Source organism: Embiotoca jacksoni, unplaced genomic scaffold (genome assembly GCF_022577435.1).
Source record: "Embiotoca jacksoni isolate LCO1_2020_lvr unplaced genomic scaffold, fEmbJac1.0.p SCAF_65, whole genome shotgun sequence".
Taxonomy (NCBI): Eukaryota; Metazoa; Chordata; class Actinopteri; family Embiotocidae; genus Embiotoca; species Embiotoca jacksoni.
The window spans coordinates 1,280,175-1,304,858 of NW_027185420.1; the positions used below are offsets into that span (position 1 = coordinate 1,280,175).

General features: G+C 40.0%; 2 protein-coding genes across 2 annotated transcripts in view; one reads left to right on the top strand and one right to left on the bottom strand.

Moving 5' to 3' along the window:
• Window positions 1-866: 866 nt before the first annotated feature.
• Window positions 867-22,879, top strand: mdka (midkine a). The gene is made up of 5 exons (XM_069175269.1): window positions 867-956; window positions 13,309-13,388; window positions 13,791-13,958; window positions 18,477-18,638; window positions 21,282-22,879. Exons 2-5 carry the CDS (start codon window positions 13,310-13,312, stop codon window positions 21,308-21,310), a joined length of 438 nt encoding a protein of 145 aa, XP_069031370.1. The 5' UTR covers window positions 867-956; window position 13,309; the 3' UTR covers window positions 21,311-22,879.
• Window positions 5,603-24,684, bottom strand: part of LOC138213939 (muscarinic acetylcholine receptor M4-like) — a 94,102-nt gene continuing 75,020 nt past the window's right edge. Inside the window, exon 8 of the transcript XR_011179583.1 lies at window positions 5,603-5,670. The gene's annotated coding sequence lies outside the window, so the exon portion shown is untranslated. The remainder of the gene's footprint in view (window positions 5,671-24,684) is intronic.

A 24,684-nucleotide genomic window follows, 5' to 3' on the forward strand; every position in this document is an offset into this window, starting at 1 on the left:
TCTCATTTACATTAAGGTTATGGTTAAAGTAAGGATTGGACAAGAATTGGTTATAGTTAGGTTCAGGGTAAGTCTCAAGGGAATTGATTTATCGGGTCAAAAAAAAAAAAAGACTCTAAACTGTGTCCAGATTCTTCAAATCTTTGGCGTTTTAGTCATTAAATACTTGAATCCTCCTATTTGTTGCGTAACTATTTCACATACCGTGTTTGTGGCAGGAGGAGATTTGATGAAAGAAGTTGAATGGGAGTCTATGGAGCCAGAGGCTTTTTGGAGCCGACCTCTAGTGGCACTCGGTGGTATTGCAGCTGAAGACACTTCTGCGTCTTGTCTTACAGACCTGAAGCTACGAACTCTTTTATATACTGTTTATGGAGAACAGATGTAATGCAATAGATGTGAATGCAATTTCAATATTTATTTTTGGCGCTTTAATCTACCAATACTTCTTCCATTATTTTCAGAACTTGGAGACATAACATGAGAACAATCTACCCTTTTTTCTGCAGGACTTGGAAGCTTGAGATGAAAGAATAAGTGGTGTGTGGCCTCATTATGAGTGTATTTAAAACGTTAAAGTTGGATCACACCTTTAAACTGACCCCTGATAGAGGATTATACACTTACATGATGCAAGTCAATGTCACGTCTTCCTCAAGTGATAGAAACACGACTGTGGTGTGTGTGTGTGTGTGTGTGTGTGTGTGTGTGTGTGTGTGTGTGTGTGTGTGTGTGTGGGAACTCCCATGTATTTGCAGGGACATTGTGGCTGTTTTGAGGGCGTGAGGTGACTGGCACTAATGCAGCCAGAATGAACTGGTTTCAGAGACAAAAGCATAAAAGGGGGAAGGGGTGGGGGTGGGGAGGATAGGGGAGGTGCATGAATGAGAGACATCAGGAACGAAGAGAGACAAAACCTTTTCCCCCCCTGACTCTACAACTGACTGGTAAAACAAGTAAGTGCTCTCTACATTTCAGCTCATCCTAACATGAATGTTATTTCTCAACTGTCTCAAACTTTATTTAGTAAATTCTACTATTTTAAAGAGTTTTAACTTCAAAAACAACTTTTGAAAAGTTTCCCCCCTGGCAGCTTCCTTTTTAATTTTTCTTTTAATTACTTTGACTTCTTTCGCTTGTGCAAAGAACATGAATTAAAACACACACACACACACACACACACACATTTTCATCCTTATATTCCTCCATGACTACCTCTCTAATCCTTTTCTTTTGGCGCTTATCATAATAAGCCTGCCGCCTTTTTATTAGTGTGAATGTAATCAACAGACTTATTTGCCGTGCCGTTCCCCCCAAATCTCAACTTTTAAAATACGAGTTAAGCTCTTCTGTGCCACACACACACACACACACACACACACACACACACACACACACACACACACACACACACACGTTGTGGCGTCTTTGCATCAGTGTGTTGTGCTCACGCTGACAGAGAAGCATTGAAGATGTGTATAAATGTGTGTGTGCAGGCGCAGCAGGTCAGCTGTTTTAGCATATTTTGGGGTTTTGATTGAAAATGATAGAAATACATTTTGTTGTTGTTTCCTGCTGATAGAAGTAGCTTCATGGTGTTGAGCTGTTCGTTTCTTAGCAATGCCTGTGTGTGTGTGTGTGAATATTTCCTGATTACTTACTAATCTTATTGATTAATATCTATGGAGCCCGGAAGTGGCCATAAAGATAATTAAAAAAAAAAAAAAAAATTTAAATCGTTCGTACGAAATAGCATTTAGTTCCCACGTTTTAATTAATTTGTGTACTCGAGTTCAGAATTTGGACGTGAAGAAATTTGATTGATTCTGTATTTGATGAGAGAAGTTGAATTCTATGAAGTCTATCGAGCTGGAGGCTTTTTGGAGCCGACCTCTAGTGGCACTCGCTGGTATTGCAGCTGAAGACACTTCTGGATCGGAACCATTTTACAGACCTGAAGCTACGAACTCTTTTAGAAACAGTCTATTGTTAGATGTCACAATAACTTCAGTGCCAAAACAGAATTCGTTGCTACAGCATTGATCAGTGCATTAAATACCCAAAGTTGTATTTGTGACTGCATATTTAATCCGTCATATATTTATTTATTTAATTTATTATTTATTATAATAGCCAAACAGGGAGCAGCCATTTATTTTAGCAAGTCAAATGGAGAATTCCGCTAAAACCACAAAGCATCATCATTATGATTTACATGATTTTTCAGACCAGGAAGCTACGAATACTTTTATATACAGTTAACGGTGTTGATTTATAGTGTCAGATTTTAATGTGCAGGTATCAAGCAGATTTAATAATAAGCTGTAGTCTGCATAAATGTTATTTTTTGTAATTCCTTCTTACTTGATTTTCAAACATCCAGCAAACAATTTCCATCCCATACCATTTTTTTTTCTTTTTACAAACAACAGTACACAACCCATTTAAATTTGGGCAAACACTTATACTTTGATCTCCTTTTTAGCAGTTTTAAACAATCACTTATCTTGCTTGAGGTAGAAGTGTGAAATAAGACTTAATGATAGATAAAACAAGAACAGAAAATGATTAGTAGAACCTATTAACACCTGTAGCGGTGAACCAAAAGAGTTCTCCAGTTTTCCAACCTCCATCTTTTAAAGTCGGCTCTTGTAGACGACATACATTTAATAAATTTTTTCCAAATTCTATTGACTTTGTCCACTTCCAGTTTAGTGGAGGAAGTCAGCTTTTCCATTACATATATGATTTGCATGACATCAATCAAATCCTCCACCTTTGGTGCCTCGGTCTTTCGCCTTTTTCTAGTAATAGCATTTGTACTTACAATTAACATGATCGTAAGCATATGTTTATCTCCGTTTCGGTTTTACTTTACTTACTGGGATAAATGTGCCATATGTATCTTGTTTTACAGTAAATTAAGAAGAATCTACCAACTCGTGTATATTTTTCCAGTATCAGAAATAATATAAAAAGGTCTGGGTGCTATCTAGACTATCAACCAATCTACAGAAACGACTCTTTAAGTCGACCAACCAACCAACTCTGGTACATCTGAAGCTCAATCTAAAGCTCCAGCCAATTATATGGATTTGTTGTACTGAGTAGTCTCAGCTATGGTAAGCATGGACTTCTATTACTGTCCGTTTGGTTCACTTGGTATATTTGTCTGAATCTGGAAGCGTACTGTTGGTGGTAGTGGCGGCAAATTTTTCCCTCTCATTGGATGCAAATGGGATGAAAGTGTTATGAGGTGGTGTTTACCAGGACCCAAATGCAGGCTCACAGACTTGGGTATCGGTTCCAAAATACAGTCTTTATTCCAATAAACAAAAACAAACAAACAAAAACAAAAGGTGGTACCTACAACGTCAATCTGCTTCCCAGTCGGGAGGGCAACTCAACCGACTGATCCGGGGAGACACAGCCGGCAGGACATCGGACAGAACAGCGGACAGGACCGTTGGAAAAACAGAATCTATATCCTCCGAGTCGGGAGGGAAACTCAACCGACTGGTGACTCCGACATGTAGCCCTGCAGGAGGAACAGGAGCAGGAGGAACGGGAACGGGACGGATGGGTGACTGGCGGTCCTTGTGGTGAACATCTCGCACTCGCAGTAACTCGCCATCATCTAGCTGTTGCTAGTAGTAGTACTAACTAATGCACCGACCACCAGAGGAGTGCAGGGGCAGGTTACATATAGTCCGGGGAGGTGATCAGGGAAATCCAGCACACCTGCAGGTGGTGATCCGGGGTGAGTGACTGTAGCTGCTGGGACTGGTGAGGGGCGTGGCCACTGGAGGTGAGGAGAGGAGGACACAGGACAAGCAGACAGGGGACTGAGGGGACACAGGAGGAGAGGTGATCTGGATAAAACGGAGGAAAGCAGGAATCATGACAGTACCCCCCGCCCCCCCTCAAAGGGAGCCTCTCGGCGACCAAAACAGGACCGGACCGGGTGGGAGGAGGGGGGACCGGAGGAGGGACGGAGGACCACAACAACACAAGACACGAGAAGGGAAACCTAGGTGGACGGAGGACAGGCATGGGGCAGGACGGACTGAGGTGACCGTTCCAGAGGACGGCCACAGGGCGGGGCGGGACGGGCTTGGGGAACCCCTCCGGGGGATGATGACGAGGCAGGGCTTCGACCCACCTGAAGGCAGCAGGAGCTGGAGGTGGGGCGACAACCGCGCCGGAGGACGGACCCGGAGGTGGGACGTCGACCGCGCCGGAGACCGGAGCTGGAGGTGGGGCGTCGACCCACCCGGAGGCAGCAGGAGCTGGAGGCGGGGCGTCGGCCACGCCAGAGGGCAGAGCGTCGACCGCCCCGGAGGATGCAGGAGCTGAAGACAGGGCGTCGACGACCCATTCAGCGACAGGAAACGGAGGAGCAGCGCTACTGCCGCATAGGCCACGTTGCACGACCCTGCGGGCCAACTCCCTGGCCCGGATGGCATCTGGATCGTTTGCTGCAGCTGGAGGCAGGGCCTGCAGGATCCTGCGGGCCAACTCCCTGTCCTGAATGGCGTCTGGGTCGCTCGCCGGCGCTTCGGGGGTAGAGAGTCTGTAGTGGCGACTGACGGGGCTGTGGGCTCGCTCGTGGCGACGGATGGGGCTGTGGGCTCGCTCGTGGTGACTGACTGCTACCTGTCCAGAGACCAAGGGCGTAGCAGGACCGGATGGCCGGTGATCCCGGTGTCGCCTCCTTCTGGGGGGGTCCCAGAAGGCCAGGCGGGTTCCCTCAAACCCAGTCCTGGGTTCAACGGGAACAGGATCATTCCGGCGGGCCTGACTGGAAAAATATTGAAATAAAGTCATGTACCTCGGACCCGAGTCTGTGGCCGCTGGGTCCATCCTTGGTCGGTTCATTCTGTTATGAGGTGGTGTTTACCAGGACCCAAATGCAGGCTCACAGACTTGGGTATCGGTTCCAAAATACAGTCTTTATTCCAATAAACAAAAACAAACAAACAAACAAACAAAGAAAAGGCGGTACCTACAACGTCAATCTGCTTCCCAGTCGGGAGGGCAACTCAACCGACAGATCTGGGGAGACACAGCCGGCAGGACATCGGACAGAACCGCGGACAGGTCCGTTGGAAAAACAGAGTCTATATCATCCGAGTCGGGCGGGAAACTCAACCGACTGGTGACTCCAACAGGTAGCTCTGCAGGTGGAACAGGAGCAGGAGGAACGGGAACGGGAACAGGACGGACGGGTGACGGACGGGTGACTGTTGGTCTTTGGGTGCACAACTTGTACTCGCAGTAACTCGCCGTCGTCAAGCTGTTGCTAGTAGTAGTAGTAATGCACCGACCACCAGAGGAGTGCAGGGGCAGGGTACATATAGTCCGGGGAGGTGATCAGGGAGATGCAGCACACCTGCAGGTGGTGATCTGGGGTGAGTGACTGTAGCTGCTGGGACCGGTGAGGGGCGTGGCCACGGGAGGTGAGGAGAGGAGGACACAGGACACAAGCAGACAGGGGACTGATGGGACACAGGAGGAGAGGTGATCGGGGGTAAAACAGGAAAACAGGACTCCTGACAGAAAGGCTATTTTCCACCAGTTCCGTCTCCAATGCAAATGGTTCGGCCTCGTTAAAGTCAATGATTCCCCGCGGTCCGTCTCACCAGCGTCCCAGAAGCGGCTCAAAACTGACTAAAAAAGAGAAATAAAAATAAATAAATCGAGAACACAAAGTTTAATTCGAGTCAATTTTCAAAATAAAACACCCGTGTGCAAACTTCAGATTGTAAAACATATCACTACATCACGGTCTAACCCCGTGGTCTCTCAATTTGGACAAGAAATACATTTTCCTCCCGCTACAGACACGGTATGGGAAATAGTTATGCAATAAATAGGAGGATTCATGTTTTTATGACTAAAACACAGCAGGTTGTATTAACTTTGTCTACAGGCTGCGGCACAAAGTAGGAAACGACAACAATAACCACAAAACGGAGGGAAAAGAAGCCGTACAACACTGTTTACTCTCGATAGAAGAACAGAAATCAAGGAAACGTGATCAAAACGCGACGTGACGGACGTCTTCAGTGGCATATGAGGGCTAATGCGAGAGTGTAACTGACTCTTAAATGACAGCGGAAAAGAATATAAAATGCCAACTGGGTAATATAATGTAATCTTTGTTTTAGAGGCTGACGAAGAAGAAGGAAAGCATTTATTCCTTCCTTTTCTCTGATGCACTCATTTCACTGGAAGTAACTTTGTATACCGTCATGCCCCAAAGACAATCTTCTCCTCGTCCGCTTTAGTGTTGACAGGGAAGTCAGACTGTGGTTTCGGGACTGATTTTACCATCTTTTTTTTTTTCTTTTCTGTTGCGTCGTATGGCAGATGCAGCTCTAGGCACTGACAGAGATAATCAGAGCGGAGAGAAGAAAGTCACTCAAGGGAGTGCTTGTTGACTGTGGCTTCTTCTTTGTTGCGTTTCTTTTCTTCCCATCCTTAACACGTTGACCAGAAATCTCACATCTTAAAAAAAAATCATCCTGTTTATGTTTCTTTATCCGCAAACACCCCCGAACGATCTGTTTCAAGTACTTTTGCAATATTAAATATTTATTACAAAATGACAACACTCAGAATTGACATTTGTAAAGTTATGTTGAAATATTGTTTGTCAGAGATTACCCACTTAACCCAACATAAGCAAAAAAAAAAAAAAAATCTCAATTTAAGTATAAGCAAATTCAAATGTTATTAAATGATGTACATTATGAACTTTTGCAGTATTTATACCAATATTGGCTTTATTAAGATGGCGTTGTGTATTATGGATACAGTTTTCTACTGTCTGTTGGCCTTTCTCTTTTTTCACGCTCTACTTTTTGTATATGAAGGTACATTCGTATCCATTCATTTGTCCTCACAGTATATACTCGAATTGGATAGTGTTCTTCCAGCTCTGAAAAATTAGGTCAATGCAGAAAGTGCCTTAAGCTGCAATACCACCAGTATTGGTGCCTCCGGCTCCATAGACTCCCATTCAACTTCTCTCATCAAATCCAAAGTGAATAAAATGTGTCCATCAGTTATCTCGGTGTTGTTAGCTAAAGTCACTCCTTCTTATTAGTTTTCTGGAGGTCCATCTGAAAATAATCCCTCATTCATTAGAAAAGAAGATTCAAGAAGACCTGTTTTTGGGGGCGTGTCTGTTTGATTGACAGGCCTGTGGTGCAGTCAGGTTACAGCTATCGGTGGGCGGGACGTAGTATCGCCAGTCAAGGGATACCTAAGTTATTGCGAGGTAAAGCAAAAAACATAGGCTATTGTGAGGGAAGGTTTTGCTAAATGACGGCTTCAGGTCCAGAGTCTGGCTCCAGATTCTGTCTGTCAACAGCTCGCTGCTACCAATAAAAAAAGGAGCTTAAGTTATTAGAACTATACTGTATTTCAAATTTTCTTCCATACACATGATCGATTTTCACAATGTTTTGATTATCCTGCGGGGGTACACTCTAAAAAAAGATTTATTCCTGTATCTGCTTAAAGAACAGTTTCGATCAGGTGTTAAGAACATGAAGTCAAACAGAAATATTAATTAATGATAAAAAAAAAGTCATATTGGTGGAACCTTAAAAAATGACAGCAAGACTTTTGATTTGGATGTGGTGTGGTGCGGACAGACATTAATTGAAATAGAAAAGAATAGAATAGAAATGTTTTGGAAAGTGGAGTTGTAAGGTAAGAGAAGTATGAATTGAACTGAGATTTTAGATGTAAACAAACCTCGATTTTTAAATCAAACCTAGTGTTTGATTTAGATGAAAGAAGTCAGTGGGTTGCTGCCAAGTAGGACATCAAATTTAGTTTTTAAATCTACAATGAAATTACAGATAAAATGGGTTTAAATTAAACTGTTTCTTAAAAGTCACTATAAGAATTAAAACCAAAGGGCGCCAGAAACATTGTGAAGCTTTGTCAACTTAGTGATCACCGGAATCTGGTTCAAAGAAAAACAGACAAACAGGCACGCCCCCAAAAACAGGTCTTTTTAGGGCCCGAGCATCGGTGCGAAAACCCTATTGTATTTCGTAAAAATGTTCTTCTTCTTACGTAAAGTGATTTACCTTTTTGGAGGCTTTATCATATTCTAAAACTCATCAAAGTGGAAACACATTTGTCTGAAAAATTCGTTTTCTAGTGGAGTTGCGAGTGGGCACGGCCAAACGGCTCGAGAGCGCCCCCTACAGAGATGCCCCGGCGCCCACATTTACCTAAATTCATGAAATCCTGTGGACACGTGATACACAAAGACGCACAAAAAAGTGACATTGCACCGTTACGTCAACTCGACAGGAAGTCCACTATTTTGAATTTAGTCGCCATTTTGGGCGATTCTGACACGTTGTACTTTGTCGATCTCCTCCGAGCGATTTTGTCGGACCGACTTGAATTTAAGTTCTATGGATAGAAAACATGTTTGAGATTAAAAGTTGTATAAATAATTCGTTTTCATCGATGTGTGTGCCTATGAGGCGGCCATTTTGAACGTCTCGCCATGAAACTACGAGTTGCTTTAAATCTTATGTACATGGACCGACCTTCTCCAAACATCACAGGTATGATAACAGCCCCGCCCTGAAGACCCCTGTGGGGTAATATTCGCTCATAGTCATAGCGCCCCCTGCTGGCCACTGGAAATGACACTTTTCATACTTTCACATTCTACGGCGAGCTGGTTGATCACACGAACCTAAAGTCGGGTCACAACAACCTAAACATGTAGTTGATGATATATTGAGACATTCGTTCGACTTTGTCAATGGGCGTCGCCGTGACGATGTGGCAAAGTTTGATGTCTCGCCGTGACACAGGAAGTTGATGTTTAAGGTCAAAGGATGCTTGAAACCTCACGAAACCTGTGACATACATCCGGCGTGGTGAGACGATACATGTGATATGTGTTTTGCGAGTGGGCGTGGCCAAACGGCTCGCCAGCACCCCCTGCTGGAAACAGGACACGAGACAAAAATAGCAACTTCAAGCGGGTATACGCGGTCCCTCGCGCACTGCACGTCGGAGAGACGGCTTCGGGGAGACGGCTTCGGGGAGGCGGCGCGCCAGAGTGTGAGGGCCCATACATCACTGCTTGCAGTTTTAATTCACTTTGGATTTGATGAGAGAAGTTGAATGGGAGTCTGTGGAGCCGGAGACTTTTTGGAGCCGACCTCTAGTGGTACTCGCTGGTATTGCAGCTGAAGACACTTCTGGATCGGAACCATTTTACAGACCTGAACACGAACACTTTTATATCCAGTCTGTGATTTATATACTTTGGTTAGCCTTGTACTGGGAAATGGTTTGAATTAAAAGACTTGTTTTCTAAATTGTACTGCCAGTCTGCCATGGCTGAAAAACAATTCCTCCACACCCAAGCAAAATATAAATCTAATATAATCAATATTTTACAGTACAAAGGAAGCTACTCATAAAACTAATCAAAGTAAGTCCAACTGAATTCTATTGGAATTAACAAAACTCCTTCTCCTGGTCACCAATGACTTTCCTGCAGTGGCTCCATGACCCCTCCTCTTGGGGTCACTCCCAGTTTGATATCCTTGAACAAACAGTTATTGACCTCTGACCTGAAATCCAGCCTCTCAACAACAATGTTGACCTTCACACCGAGTGGTCTTAATTGTTTCAGGTAGTCAATCAGAAGCCAGCGGTTGGGAAGTAAAGACAATACAGTAAACTGACATTTTTCACTCAGCATACTTATCATATTTTAACGCATCATAATCAGCAATATAAGTTTTTGTATCATCTGGATAAAGAAGACTGCATGGCCATGGTCTTGATAGACATTTCAAGTTTATTTTCATCACTATTTTTTATTCCCCTTCTTGCTACTTGAGTTGATCCTGGAAAAAGCTTTGGAGGATTTCCTCTTTAGAGCCGCTATGGTGCTTCTCAATATCGGTCCCTGGACAGGTTATTAGAGCAGCAGTGCATAATTGCAGCCTAGTTGGTGTGTAAAAGCTCCATTTTACTGTGTATCACTGTCATAAAAAGAGAAAAAAAACTTAGACTTTAAGTGTGGCCTTTCCATTAGGACTATGTGGGTTTTTTTTTTTTTGGGGGGGGGGGAGGGGGGGGAAATCTATTTGAATTTGGAAAATGTTAAGCAAAGCCAACTAAATTATGTTAAAACAGATTACAGCAACATTCCTGCTTGAACTTTGAAATACTTGTTTGGCAAAATCTAGTTTGTCTGCACCTGCTGTGGCTGAATTAGAATTTTGGAATTTAGTACTTTGTAAAAAAAAATCATGCATTGGTTTCAGTTTTAGAAAAGCATTTTGAATGTAATTTCTGATGTGCTTTCTGAATGTTTTACTCTGGTTAATTGCAGCAGGGTGAAACAGAAGGACTGGCACACGTTATGTAGAAATTAAAGCTTTATAAATTAAAAAAAATGTTTATAAATTTGCTAAAACGTTTTTTTCCTGCGAAATTAATGTTTATTTTCTTCTATCATTTTCTTCTCATGTGGGAATTGTTGAATTATTAGGTTCCTTTCTAAAATGTTGTTAAGGTCTGTAAGGGCTTTATAACGTTAAGGGCCTTGAGATAACCTTTGTTGTGATTTGATGTTACAGTTGTGTGAAAAAGTGTTTGCCCCCTTCCTGATTTCCAATTTTTTTGCATGTCTGTCACACTTAAATGTTTCAGATCATCAAACAAATTTAAATATTAGTCAAAGACAACACAAGTAAACACAAAATGCAGTTTTTAAATGAAGGTTTTTATTATTAAGGGAGAAAACAAATCCAAACCCACATGGCCCTGTGTGAAAAAGTGTTTGCCCCCTCCTGTTAAAACACAACTTAACTGGTTTATCACACCTGAGTTCAATTTCTCGAGCCACACCCAGGCCTGATTACTGACACACCTGTTCTCAATCAAGAAATCACTTCAATAGGACCTGCCTGACAAAGTGAAGTAGACCAGAAGATCCTCAAAAGATAGACATCATGCTGAGATCCAAAGAAATTCAGGAACAAATGAGAAAGAAAGTAATTGAGATCTATCAGTCTGGAAAAGGTTCTAAAGCCATTTCTAAAGCTTTGGGACTCCAGAGAACCACAGTGAGAACCATTATCCACAAATGGAGAAAACATGGAACAGTGGTGAACCTTCCCAGGAGCGGCCGGCCGACCAAAATTACCCCGAGAGAGCAGAGACGACTCATCCAAGAGGTCACAAAAGATCCCACAACAACATCCAAAGAACTGCAGGCCTCACTTGCCTCAGTTAAGGTCAGTGTTCATGACTCCACCAGAAGAAAGAGACTCGGCAGAAATGGCTGCATGGCAGAGTTCCAAGACCAAAATCACCGCTGACCAAAAACAACATTAAGGCTCGTCTCATTTTTTCCAGAAAACATCTTGATGATCCCCGAGACTTTTGGGAAAATACTCTGTGGACTGACGAGAACAAAGTTGAACTTTTTGGAAGGTGTGTGTCCCGTTACATCTGGAGTAAAAGTAACACCGCATTTCAGAAGAAGAACCTCATACCAACAGTAAAATATGGTGGTAGTGTGATGGTCTGGGGCTGTTTTGCTGCTTCAGGGTCTGGAAGACTTGCTGTGATAAATGGAACCATGAATTCTACCGTCTACCAAAAAAAATCCTGAAGGAGAACGTCCGGCCATCTGTTCGTGATCTCAAGCTGAAGCCAACTTGGGTTCTGCAGCAGGACAATGATCCAAAACACACCAGCAAGTCCACCTCTGAATGGATGAAGAGAAACAAAATGAAGACTTTGGAGTGGCCTCGTCAAAGTCCTGACCTGAATCCTATTGAGATGCTGTGACATGACCTTAAAAAGGAGGTTGGTGCTGGAAAACCCTCCAATGTGGCTGAATTACAACAACTCTGTAAAGATGAGTCGGCCAACATTCATCCACAGCTGGAAAAGACTCATTGCACGTTATCACAAACACTTGATTACAGTTGTTGCTACTAAGGGTGGCCCAACCAGTTATTAGGTTTAGGGGGAAACACTTTTTCACACAGGGCCATGTGGGTTTGGATTGTTTTTCTCCTTTAATAATAAAAGCCTTCATTTAAAAACTGCATTTTGTGTTTACTTGTGTTGTCTTTGACTAATATTTAAATTAGTTTGATGATCTGAAACATTTAAGTGACAAACATGCAAAAAAATAAGAAATCAGGAAGGGGGCAAACACTTTTTCACACCACTGTACATATAAACAGTAAAGCCCAAAACTATTCATACCCATGTCAAATTTTCATATCTAATAAATTATTATTTAACCTGCAGTTTCCAGCATCTATAAATGACTTCAACAAAACATTGTTAGACATTTTGCCAGAGATCCTAACTATTTCCATGGTTGTTTTTTTTTACACACTTTTACTAAAATGTCCAAAATTATTCATACCCATTGAAATTGTTGCAAATTTTGGTGAAAATATGACGTCTATACAAACAGCCCTGGACATTTCTTCCATGTTCTGGAGCGTTCTCATCAACTATGAACTGAGAACAGCTCATGCAGTAGTTTTCTAGTCCATTTGCAAGTCATGCCTAAAACCCCAAAAAGCTGAGTGAGGACCCCACTTTACATTATGGACATGATCTTTTTTTTTTAAAGAAATGTGAAAAAAACAACAAAAGAAAACCCAAAACTAGTTCATGTTTTCATTTATATCTCAAGCACAATGTCTTAACAACCTGTTTCACTTGGTTATGACATGTAAACCACTGGTCAAATTCACTGTATATAACTATATAAAACTGAATTGAATGGAAGTCTATAACTCTTTGAGTTACAATTTAAAATTAATTAATTAATTGACTAGAAATACTAGACTCTATAAACCAATATATATATCCATGTCTAATAAAAATGGAAAATAAATGATTACTGAAGTATGTCAAATACAACTGCAAGGACAAAAAGATAAAGGTACAAAACAACAGGTCACTTTTTGTCCACTAACTGGCAAAATTTATGATATGGTATGTGTACAGTGTGTGATTTCAGCTCTATGATTTCTAAAATTAAGATTTATAAACAATGCTTTCTCGTGTAAAGACAACACGTATTCAGAAGTCCACTGTCGGGTTGTTAGAGTTGTGGTAGTGGCAGCCAGAGAAGCAGTTAATGATTTCACATGAAATAAGCCTTCGCTGTGGGTCAACACTTAATGGTTTACTAGTTGTGACGTATGTGACCCTTTCGAATGCTGTTGTTTTTTTTCCCCACGACTAATCTTTTATTTTTTTTTATAGGATGAGGGCTGTGCTGCTGCTGCTGCTGTTATTCACTCTCATCACCACTGAAATGGTGGTTGGAGGGAAAAACAAGAAAGGTTAGATTCTGTCTTTTTTCTCACCCTGTTGTCTTTTTTCCAGTACGTTACCACACATTAAAATTTTTTAACACAATTAAATAAAACTGTACAACTATAACTCAGTCTGAGTAAATAAATGCTGACATTATGATAAAAGTGACCCCTGTTTTATGTTCTTCAATAATGAACTTCTCAGTTTTGGTAGCACATCATAACTGTGAACTACATCGCACCATAACTGCCTCATAGTTTTAGCAGATGTTAAAGTTCTTAACATCTGCAACATCTTAACATTCTTAACATCTCAACAACTGGCCCCCAAAGAACTTGTGGTATGCACGACAGAATAATATTAAAACTTCATTCGCCTGAAATAAGCAGTTATATATAAATATATATCTATCTTATTTCTGTCCTCAGAGAAAAAAAAAACCTCGCACTCCGGGTTCGAATGCTCTGACTGGCGCTATGGCAACTGTGTACCTAGCAACGGGGACTGTGGAGCAGGGCTTCGAGAAGGGTCATGTGACCAGCAGACCAAGAAGATGAGATGTAGAGTGCCTTGCAACTGGAAAAAAGACTTTGGAGGTAACACACACACACACACACCCCTACACACACACACACACACACACACACACACACACACACACACACAGAGTCATATGCCCATCTCTTCATAGGATATTACATTGACTTTATCATAACCTTCCAAAACTTAAACCAAGTCTTTTCCTTAAGATTTTATGATTTACTAAAATGGAACTTCAATTGTATGGAGTCACACAAATGCCATAAAAGATAGTTGAGTCCCCACAATGGGACTGCATAAAAAAAAAAAAAAAAATTAAAAATAAAAATGGATGTCTCCTCAGTATGAGCATTACATTACAATTTAACAAATGTATGAATGAATCCATAGACTGGATATAAAAGTGTTCATAATTTCCATAACTTCTAAAACTATGAAATGATACATATTGTGAGTAGTGAAGAAAAAGTGTTTAACAAAGCAGAATATGTTCCATATTTTAGATTCCTCACAGTAGCTACAATTGGCCAGGATGACAGCTCTCCATACATTATCGGCATTAGAATTTTTCAATAAACAAGTGTGCCATATGAAAAGTTAACCGGTGGAATTTCCTGCCTTTATTTATGTGTTTGAGACCAGCAGTTGTGTCGTGACGAGATAAGTGTTGGTATGTGGCATTGAGTTCTATTCAGTTACTGTATTAATCTGTGTCATTGGAAAGAAGCGCTTGACAAAGTAAAGACAAACAACAGACCTTCCAGTCATAAAGGGCAGTTGAAGAACTTTTAAGTGCGGTCTCAAAGAACTTCTTTGGATTTGGCACTTTTTGTGTATTGTAAAACATGACAACCTCCACTGAGAAGGAAGACCAAGAGTCTTCATTGTCAAACTGCTACAAAGGAACCACTATTCAGGGCGATCAGTAACATCAAGAAATATGAGCAATAAGTACTTTCACCTGATGAGTCAAAATTGTTGGTTCTTCCACCAAGTCCAAGACAAAGTGCATGTATGGTTCCTGATATGAAACATGGAGCAGAGTGTGTGTGTGTTCCAATTATGGGATTTCTTTTAATTATGATGCAAGTCTATCCTCGCTTTTTAAAGACATACAATTGAATTTTTTTTTATTAGTTTCAGCCTAACAAATATTGTGGCAATATTTCAGATATTTTGTTCAAAACACAGATTTTTATTTTTTTGACTGTGAATGAATGGCAGTGTCGATGTTTTGTCAAAGACATCTATTGTATTGTGATGTCAAGATATCTACAGAGGTTGGCACGCTAACTAGCCCGTCCCGTCATGTAGTACCAACTTGGACCACAAGATGGGATAGTGAGTCACTAAAGTGTCCACTCTGCCAACATAAGAGGAAGAGGAAGTAACGTATTCTAATTTATGATGAACAGACCAGTAAATGCAAACATGGTTGAAAAGTCTTGGCCAAACAGAAGCAGGACAAGAGCTGCCATTTATGTCGCCTTCCGTTCCTGGAGACACCTTTGGTGAGTTAAGGAATGAAGGTTAATGGGAGTTTAACCCTCGTGTTGTCCTTGGGTCAAAATGACCCGCAGCTGTGTTCAACCAAGTTCTATTTTATTTCTATATTTTTATATTTTTGGGGATTTTTTTTTTTGCTTTAAAGAAACCCTCACAGCATCCTTATCACCAATTAACAGTTGTTAATGATGGTGACTATGTCGGTAAAGGCAGCTGGTAGTAGTATAACATCAGGAATTTTGGGACAAATCCTGGTGGGATGCTAAAAAAAACGAAAACTGGGTGCCTCTTATTCAGGGTGCATTCGGTCTGGTGCCACCAAATGAGTTCAGGGCAGAATTTCTTTACACAGTCCACCTCTGAGTAACTTTACTGAGTGGTTTTTGTTGTTTACTGATATACAGTTGGAACAGTTGTGCTTTGTCATCTAGCTATCTACCAAACCCAAGCAATTTTTTTGCAGCTCACAAATCAGGCATTCTGAACTTGTTTGACCAATTCAACTGTTTTCTTGCTAAGGTGGTGTTGCTAAAAATGGATAAAGCAAACATATCCTCAATGCAAATGATTGCATTGCAAACAAATTTACTTTTGGTCATAGAATTAAGAATTTTGCTTATGAAACTAAACTTTTTGGCTGCAAATTGAAAACCTTTGCTCCAATCCACCAATAAAAACTCCCGTCTCCAGCGTGTGTCCCGCCCACTACGTCCAACTCAACTTTGACTTGAAAGCAAAGATTTTCAATTTGCAGCCCAAAAGTCTAATTTTATAAGCAAAATTCTTAATTCAAAGCTAACAAAACTGTAAAGACCAAATCTGTTTGCAACACAATCAATTTAATTCTCAGTTTATATATTTTTACTTACGAACATAATTTTTAATTGCATTGTGAGAAATTTGCTTTCAAAGCTTTTTTTTTTGTTTTGCTTGCATTATAAAGACACAGAAATATCTTCATAGATTCTGAACAGACAGCATATCCACCATAACGGTACTAAATACAACATAAAAGGACCATTTTTGCTGCAGTTACCGTGAAGTTTACAGTTGAGAGAATCCAATTGCACGGCACAGAGGAGACACAGTGGGTGGAGATTGAAGCAAAAAGGGAAACTTTACTCATGTGCTCTGCAGGTTACAGGCAAACAAACAAACAAACACACAGGGGGCAGTCAAACAGTCCAGCATGAAGTCATGTACGAGGAAACTGGAAAGTGATGTACTTGTGAGGGAAAAAAAAAACCAAATACGATCTGGCAGCTGAAGAGAAGAAAAGGCCAAAGATGAGGATATGTACAAGATGGACTGACTGGCAAACAAGGCACAGGTGAGAACAGGAAAGGCAGGAAGTAAAGGAGACAAAGATGTCAATAGATGAGTTACTATAAAATAAAACAGGAAGTAAAACGTACATAAACACAAAGATATGTGATGAAGAGCTACAAAATAAATGATTATGCAGATTATTAAGTTATCATTTCCATTTATCACAAACAATTACGAAACCAGCAGATTTTTACTTTGCTAGTCTGGAATCTGGTTTGTCAAAAAAAATTTAACCCAAATCTTTTATGGTTCAGATTTTTTTCCCGTCACCATCTTTGCTAGTTCGGAGTGGTTTGGAACAGTAAGTGACCATATTTGGACGAGCTGGGGGAGGAGCCTTCTGTCCTGCTTCTGTTTGGCCAAGACTTTTCAGCCATGTTTGCATTTACTGGTCTGTTCATCATAGGTTAGAATATGCTACTTCCTCTTCCTCTTATGTTGGCAGAGTGGACACTTTAGTGACTCACTATCCCATCTTGTGGTCCAAGTTGGTACTACATGACGGGACGGGCTAGTTAGCGTGCCAACCTCTGTAGATATCTTGACATCACAATACAATAGATGTCTTTGACAAAACATCGACACTGCCATTCATTCACAGTCAAAAAAATAAAAATCTGTGTTTTGAACAAAATATCTGAAATATTGCCACAATATTTGTTAGGCTGAAACTAATAAAAAAAAATTCAATTGTATGTCTTTAAAAAGCGAGGATAGACTTGCATCATAATTAAAAGAAATCCCATAATTGGAACACACACACACTCTGCTCCATGTTTCATAGCAGGAACCATACATGCACTTTGTCTTGGACTTGGTGGAAGAACCAACAATTTTGACTCATCAGGTGAAAGTACTTATTGCTCATATTTCTTGATGTTACTGATCGCCCTGAATAGTGGTTCCTTTGTAGCAGTTTGACAATGAAGACTCTTGGTCTTCCTTCTCAGTGGAGGTTGTCATGTTTTACAATACACAAAAAGTGCCAAATCCAAAGAAGTTCTTTGAGACTGCACTTAAAAGTTCTTCAACTGCCCTTTATGACTGGAAGGTCTGTTGTTTGTCTTTACTTTGTCAAGCGCTTCTTTCCAATGACACAGATTAATACAGTAACTGAATAGAGCTCAATGCCACATACCAACACTTATCTCGTCACGACACAACTGCTGGTCTCAAACACATAAATAAAGGCAGGAAATTCCACCAGTTAACTTTTCATATGGCACACTTGTTTATTGAAAAATTCTAATGCCGATAATGTATGGAGAGCTGTCATCATGGCCAATTCTAGCTACTGTGAGGAATCTAAAATATGGAACATATTCTGCTTTGTTAAACACTTTTTCCTCACTACTTAATTCAATATGTATTGTTTTATAGTTTTGCCATTTTCAAATTTGTTTCACATTGTGGAAAATAGCAAAAGTTTGAACACACCCAGTCTTTCAAGGGTTCATTATTTTTGCCTCATACTGTATATCTGAGAGAAGAGGACCTTTTAACATTGATGGAACAGAAACAGTCAGACAGTTTATTTTCATAAATTGCATAATAAGTTGTGTTTGACAAATAAGAGTGAAGCTGTGCTGACACTAAACCTTGGATGCATATTTGAAACTTGTGATGTCTGCTTTCACTGCCTCAAGTATTCAGGTACTTGGCAGTCAATTACCAGTTTCCATACAGCAAAGTTTAAATAATTGTTGTGTTAAATGTGTCTCTTTTCTTCTCTCTTCTAGCTGACTGTAAGTATCGGTTTGGTAGCTGGGGAGAGTGTGATCCAAGCGCTGGCTCTCGGACCAGAACAGGGACACTGAAGAAGGCTCTGTATAACGCGGAATGCCAACAAACTATTTCTGTCTCCAAACCATGTCCTGGAAAAACCAAGACAAAAACCAAAGGTTAGACTAAAGTCTAACGTTTTATACCATTTGATTATATATGCATGTACTGGACAAATTAAAACGTTATGCCATTACAAGTCAAAGATCACCTAGATCAATACAATTTATCCTGAATGGTCATGAATGTATGTACGAAATGTCATGGTAATCTGTCCAATGGATGTTGAGACATTTCTCTGAAAAACACAGACACAACTGTGGATGAATTTGTTGGAAACTTTCAGTGAAAAAAGGAAAACACCATTTTCTCTGAAATAATTTGCAACTGACAAAAACAATTGATTGATTTAGATTTTTGAGTGAACAGAATATTTTAGATAATAAAACAAATGAAAATGGCAAAATGACAAAATTGATATTTTGTTGTACAACAATCACTGCAAATAAATGACTTCTGTAGCTCTCAGTGAGACTTTTGTGCCCGTCAGTAGGTAGTTTGGTCGAGTCTTCAAGATCAAACTGCTCCAGCTGCCTCGGGTTTGAAAGGCGCCTTTTCCAGACTCTATGTTTCATCTCTTTCCCGTATATCTTCAAAAAGGGTTCAGATTAGGGCTTCTAGAAACATTTTCTTCTTTCATAAACTTGTTTATGCAATTTGCAACCGTCGTCACAGGAACATCAAGTTGCTTGGACATGGTCTGATTGCCTTCAACTTTAACATGCTTGTGTATAATTTTCTGTCTGATCTTCTCAGACAATTCTCTGCTTTGCTTTCTCTGGTCCATGTCCACTGTGGTGCACACAATGATACCAAACAACAGAATGACCACTTTTTTCCATTTACAAGGGCTGAACAACTGATTTTAAGATTGAAGACGTGCGAGACACCATCCATTATCTATACCCGCTTTATCCTGAACAGGGTCACGGGGGGCTGGAGCCTATCCCAGCTGACAGATCGCCAGTCCATCACAGGGCCACATAGAGACAAAGACCATTCACGCACTCATTCACACCTCAGGGACATTTGTAGAACCACCAATTAACCCGAGGTGCATGTCCTTGGATGGTGGGAGGAAGCCGGAGTACCTGGAGAGAACCCACACAGGCACAGGGAGAACATGCAAACTCCGCACAGGAAGGCCCGGATTCGAACCCGGAACCTTTTTACTGTGAGATGACAATGCAGCGAGACACCAATTAAAGAAAAAAAACAAAAACAGTTGGTTTTGAATATGGGCGGCGCAGTGGTGTGGTGGTCAGCATTGTCGCCTCACAGCGAAAAGGTTCCAGGTTCGAATCCAGGCCTGGGCCTCTCTTTGTGGAGTTTGCATGTTGCATGTGCATGGATGTTGCATGGCTTTGTGGGTTCTCTCCGGGTACTGCAGCTTCCTCCCACCATCCAAAAACATGCACCTCAGGTTAATTGGTGGTTATACAATTTGCCCTGAGGTGTGAATGAGAGCGTGAATGGTCTTTATTTCCGTCTGTCTATAAGTGTTGGCCCTGTGATAGACTGGCGACCTGTCCAGGGTGTTACCCCTCTTTTGCCCAAAGTGAGCTGAGGTAGGCTCCACCCCCCTGTGAACCTGTTCATTATAAAGCAGGTATAGATAATGGATGGGTTTTAAATATCACTATAGACCAATTTTATCTGTTTTTCCTCTGGGGGTCCCAACAAATGAGTAAAGGCCATTTTGGATTACAATTTGTAGAAGAAGCAATAATTTTCTTTACTCTGACATATTAAAGGGATACAGGTATACATGAGAGAATTGCTTTTAATTTGATCACTTTTCAGGGGAAATTAAGCATTTTTTCAGTTGGTGTTTAAGTGTTTCAACAAATTCATCCACAAGGTTGAATCATCAAGGTTGTCCAAGCGGAGAAGTCAGTAGGATACATCATCTTCACTATATCCGTCCATACCAAACTTCAGCTCATATAATAGTTATTGATCTATTTAACAGGACAATTGCAGTTTCTATGGAAACTATGAATGAAAATACAAAATATCTTAGCAAGCCAATGAATTTGTGGAGGGATATTTCACACAAAATCACAGAAATCAACCTCATGGAAGTGCTATATAAATTGTCAGGAGAATACCATAGTTTTTAGGATTCATCATCTAGGGACCATGAATCCATTTACCAAATTTCATCGCAATCCACTGTAGTTGTTGAGATATTTTAGTCTGGACTAAATAGGTGGACGAGCCTAGAATGCCAACCCCAAAGCCCGACCACTAGTGTGACTAAAAACATGTCGCTGGCAATGTTGGTTAAAGAGAGCAAAATAACCTAAAAAAAAATAAAATACTGCCCAGGTTGATCAGAAATTTGACACACACGATGATTTCTAATACTTTTGATGAAACCTTGATCTCACATTTACACAAGAAATATTTTAATCTCATAATGAACAGCTAAATTAATTCACTGGGGTCAATAAAGTTAGAACTTTACTCTAGCATCAACCTGAGGAAAAAAAAATGTATCACCACTTTTATGTTGAGTTGTAATACACAGTTCTACCTAATGAGCAGCCAGTCAGTTAGAATTTGTTGTCCTATTGGTTCAGAGTGTCTATAGTGCTGTTTAAACTTCCATTTATTATTCAACTGTCCCCATCTCATTTACATAGAATATATTGCTCCTGTATTTTGTGAATTAATGGTGTACTATTTGTCTTTTTCAGGAAAGAAGACAAAAGCAAAGAGGAACTAGTAACAGGTTGTAAAGAAGAGTCTCCAGGGACAGACAAGACAAGACAACAAGAAAAACAACAATGATCTGAACCAGCTGGACAGCAACTCCAACATTAAGGGCTATATAGCCTAATTCTATACACACATCCTTGAGTGTTCTTCAGGCTTCCAAAACCACATCACCAATTTTTTTTTTTTAAAGAAAAAAAGAAGTGTGTACATCTAGAATTTCCATTAAATGTGTGAATATACACTAAATCTCTAGATTAGGAATGTTAAGGTGGATCGGCCTTACTATGTTATAAATGAGGACAATTGTAAAATATAAGACCTCCAAACTTTTCATAGAATGAACATTATGGCTCTAAATACTTTTTGTTCATTTTGGATGTATCAGCAAATTCTGGGTTAATAAAGACAAATACATTTATTAAAATGATTATAACCACTATTGTTACTTGTGGATGAATTGCATTTTAAATTTAAGCTTTTTAATTTTGCCTTAGGACAACACAAAACCCATCATACAGTGCATTTCTTTCACTCTGAATATTTTCTGCCTTCTTCCTTCCTTTAAAAAAACAACAACTTTATTCTATAAAATAATTGATGCGACTTTATTATTTGTAATTTTTTGTTTATCAAAATCTAAGGACAAAGATTTACATTGTGTCTGTTTTGTACTATTTCAGACTTTAAAATGGATTCTCGACATTATAAAGGGATTAAAGGAACTGCACTAGGTTGACTCAAATTATTTCTAACAGATAGATTTCAATTTGTTAATGTTAACAGTGTTTCTTCCATGCACACGGAAATTAGTTGTATAGTGTCACAAGGTTCAATAATATTTATAAGGATTAATAATTATAGGGCACCACCCAGGTATCAGTCTAAAAGAAGTTATGGATAATAGCAACACTAATTAAAAGTCAACATTATTCTGAATCAATACATTTATGAAAAGCTGTCACATACATCAAAAATAATTATAAAAGATAAAGCCAAGAAATCAGGACAACAATGTGCCACCCCAAAGTCACAAACACAATGGTGCCTGTAATTTCATGCAGACTGTGGAGTGCAGGAGCGGGGGTTGATATACTGCCAGGCGGTTTTTAGCGGGATTGGACGCAGCTGTGCCAGCTGATCAGAGCAGTGGTAGTGGGAGGAGTCTGAAGGCAGCACATGACAGACCAAAACAAAGACGAGGAATGACGGAAAACACGAGGAAAAGCGATTGGGGGGGAAAACACAGGGACCGGTAGGGATACTGAATTTGGCACTATTGTTGACACTGTAAATATTTGTTACAGTTAGACCTGTAGGTATAAAGAATTTGCTTACATTTTGTTGTGGCGGCGGGGTGTGGTTAGCTCAGCTGCAGGGGGTAGAGAGTGGGAGGAGTGGTTCAGCGAACGGTGCCGGGAAGGTGTAATGAGCACAGCTGAGCCGAATGTGAACTGATGAACACAGCTGAGCTGGAGGTGAACTGATGAGCTCTCCCCTATAAAGGGGAGCAGGAGAAAGCGTTTGCACAGAGACATTGTTGTGTGGGCCGGGCAAATAAAGGCATTTTACACCCGAACGTCTGACTGAGTGTGTCATCTGTCTCCAAGGAACCTCCACAGTAGCTCAGACGTGCTACATTTGTCTTATCTATATGGAGGCTCTCTTAGTAATTATTAAACCTACTAATCATTTTTTTAATCTATATATGGCATGTGAGTATTGCATTAAATTCAATATAGCAACATTTACATTGCTTCTTGTCAATATTAAAACAATTATTGTTTTTGGAAAATCAAAGTTTTCTGAGTTCTATGAAACGGACGTCTTTTAAGCGAGAGAGGTCTGTATTTAAAGTTCTACTGATTGTCATTTTGAGAATATAGTGTCAAGTTGTTTTAAGTTCAAAAACTAACAGGCAAGAAAAAAACAAAAACAAAAGGAGCCAACAGGCTGAATCCAAAAAGTCCAAAAACAAACAGGCTGGCATGGTAATGAAAAAGTAAGAAACTTTAGATGGATGTAGAACAGCACGTGGGCAGAAACAGTGAACTGATATACATTGAAGGATAGTTTAAAAATGAATCAGGAAACACAAAACAAGCTGAGAGAAAGACTAGAAGAGGGACAGAAAACCAAACCACGACAGAAGTCACTTCGATGACACCTGATTCTGCTGTCACTGTAAAACACATCATACGCACATTCGATCCTTCGAGTTCTCGCGCTTTCATGTACACACCGAAAGTGTCAACCTGCCTTTGATGTTAGAGGAAAAAAATCCTTCATCAATAAATAAACAGCTCCCCCTAGCAATTATTTATTTCTGCGCTCTTCATTTGAAGTTTGACGCGTAGTTTGCACGAATGTTCATGAGGTCTACCGAACTTTGTTTTGTTGTTTTTTGAAGTATTTAATTTTGTTCTGTTTAGTGTGATGAGGTGTCAACCAACTCCCCGACAAAAGATATTCTAATGAACCTCTTTTCTGCAGCAATTGTTTTTATATATTTTATTCCGTCCTCATCTAGCATTCCATCTTTACTGGATTCCTTTTGGTCTATTGAACACATTTCAAAACGTACAATACAACGTAACAAATTCTGCAGAAGTATGCACATGCACACTTTTTTAACAAACTATAAACCAAAGCAAAATATATAATGGAATAATATATTGTAAAATATTGTCACTGACTAAAGAAGGTGGTCAACTTGGTATCCTGGTATAGGTCCTAATTTACTTAAATTCTTAATTCAAAAATTCATAATTTTTGGAAATTTTCACGTAAAAAAAAAATTACATCTGCAAACTTGGGGACAGATTATAAACTTTTCAGGTAAAATGAACAACCTTAGCCCCTATGGATAATAGACACTTGGAAGAATTTTGAAATGCATTAACTCCCCCTATCTTTACCACAAAGCCAGTGAGATTTTCTCACTTTGAATAAAAAAAAAAAAAAAAAAAAAAAAAAAAAAAAATTATTTCCTTCTTACTTGCCTATTTAAATGTTGGTAAAAAAAAAAAAAAAATTGGTGACAAACTCATAGATTTCTGCCACAAACGAACAAAATGCTAATAAAGCCAAAATGAATAAAAACGGGAGATCACTCAGTCCAGCCCACATAGGGGCCGTAGGAAAGGGAACCACAAACCTAAACCTAAAACAAAGTAGCCGGTGTGAAAGGTGCTTCAGACGACCAAAGGACCAAAATTTTTAAACTGAACCATGGTTCGGTTTGTTTGCAATGCTAATCGTCACCTATTAAACAGCTGATGAATATAGGCTACACACATTGGTATATAGTTGTTTTTTTAGTCGAGGGTCAGGCAGAGTGCAAGAAGTCACTTCAGTCTTCTCGTTGGGTTACTTCAGTGTGGA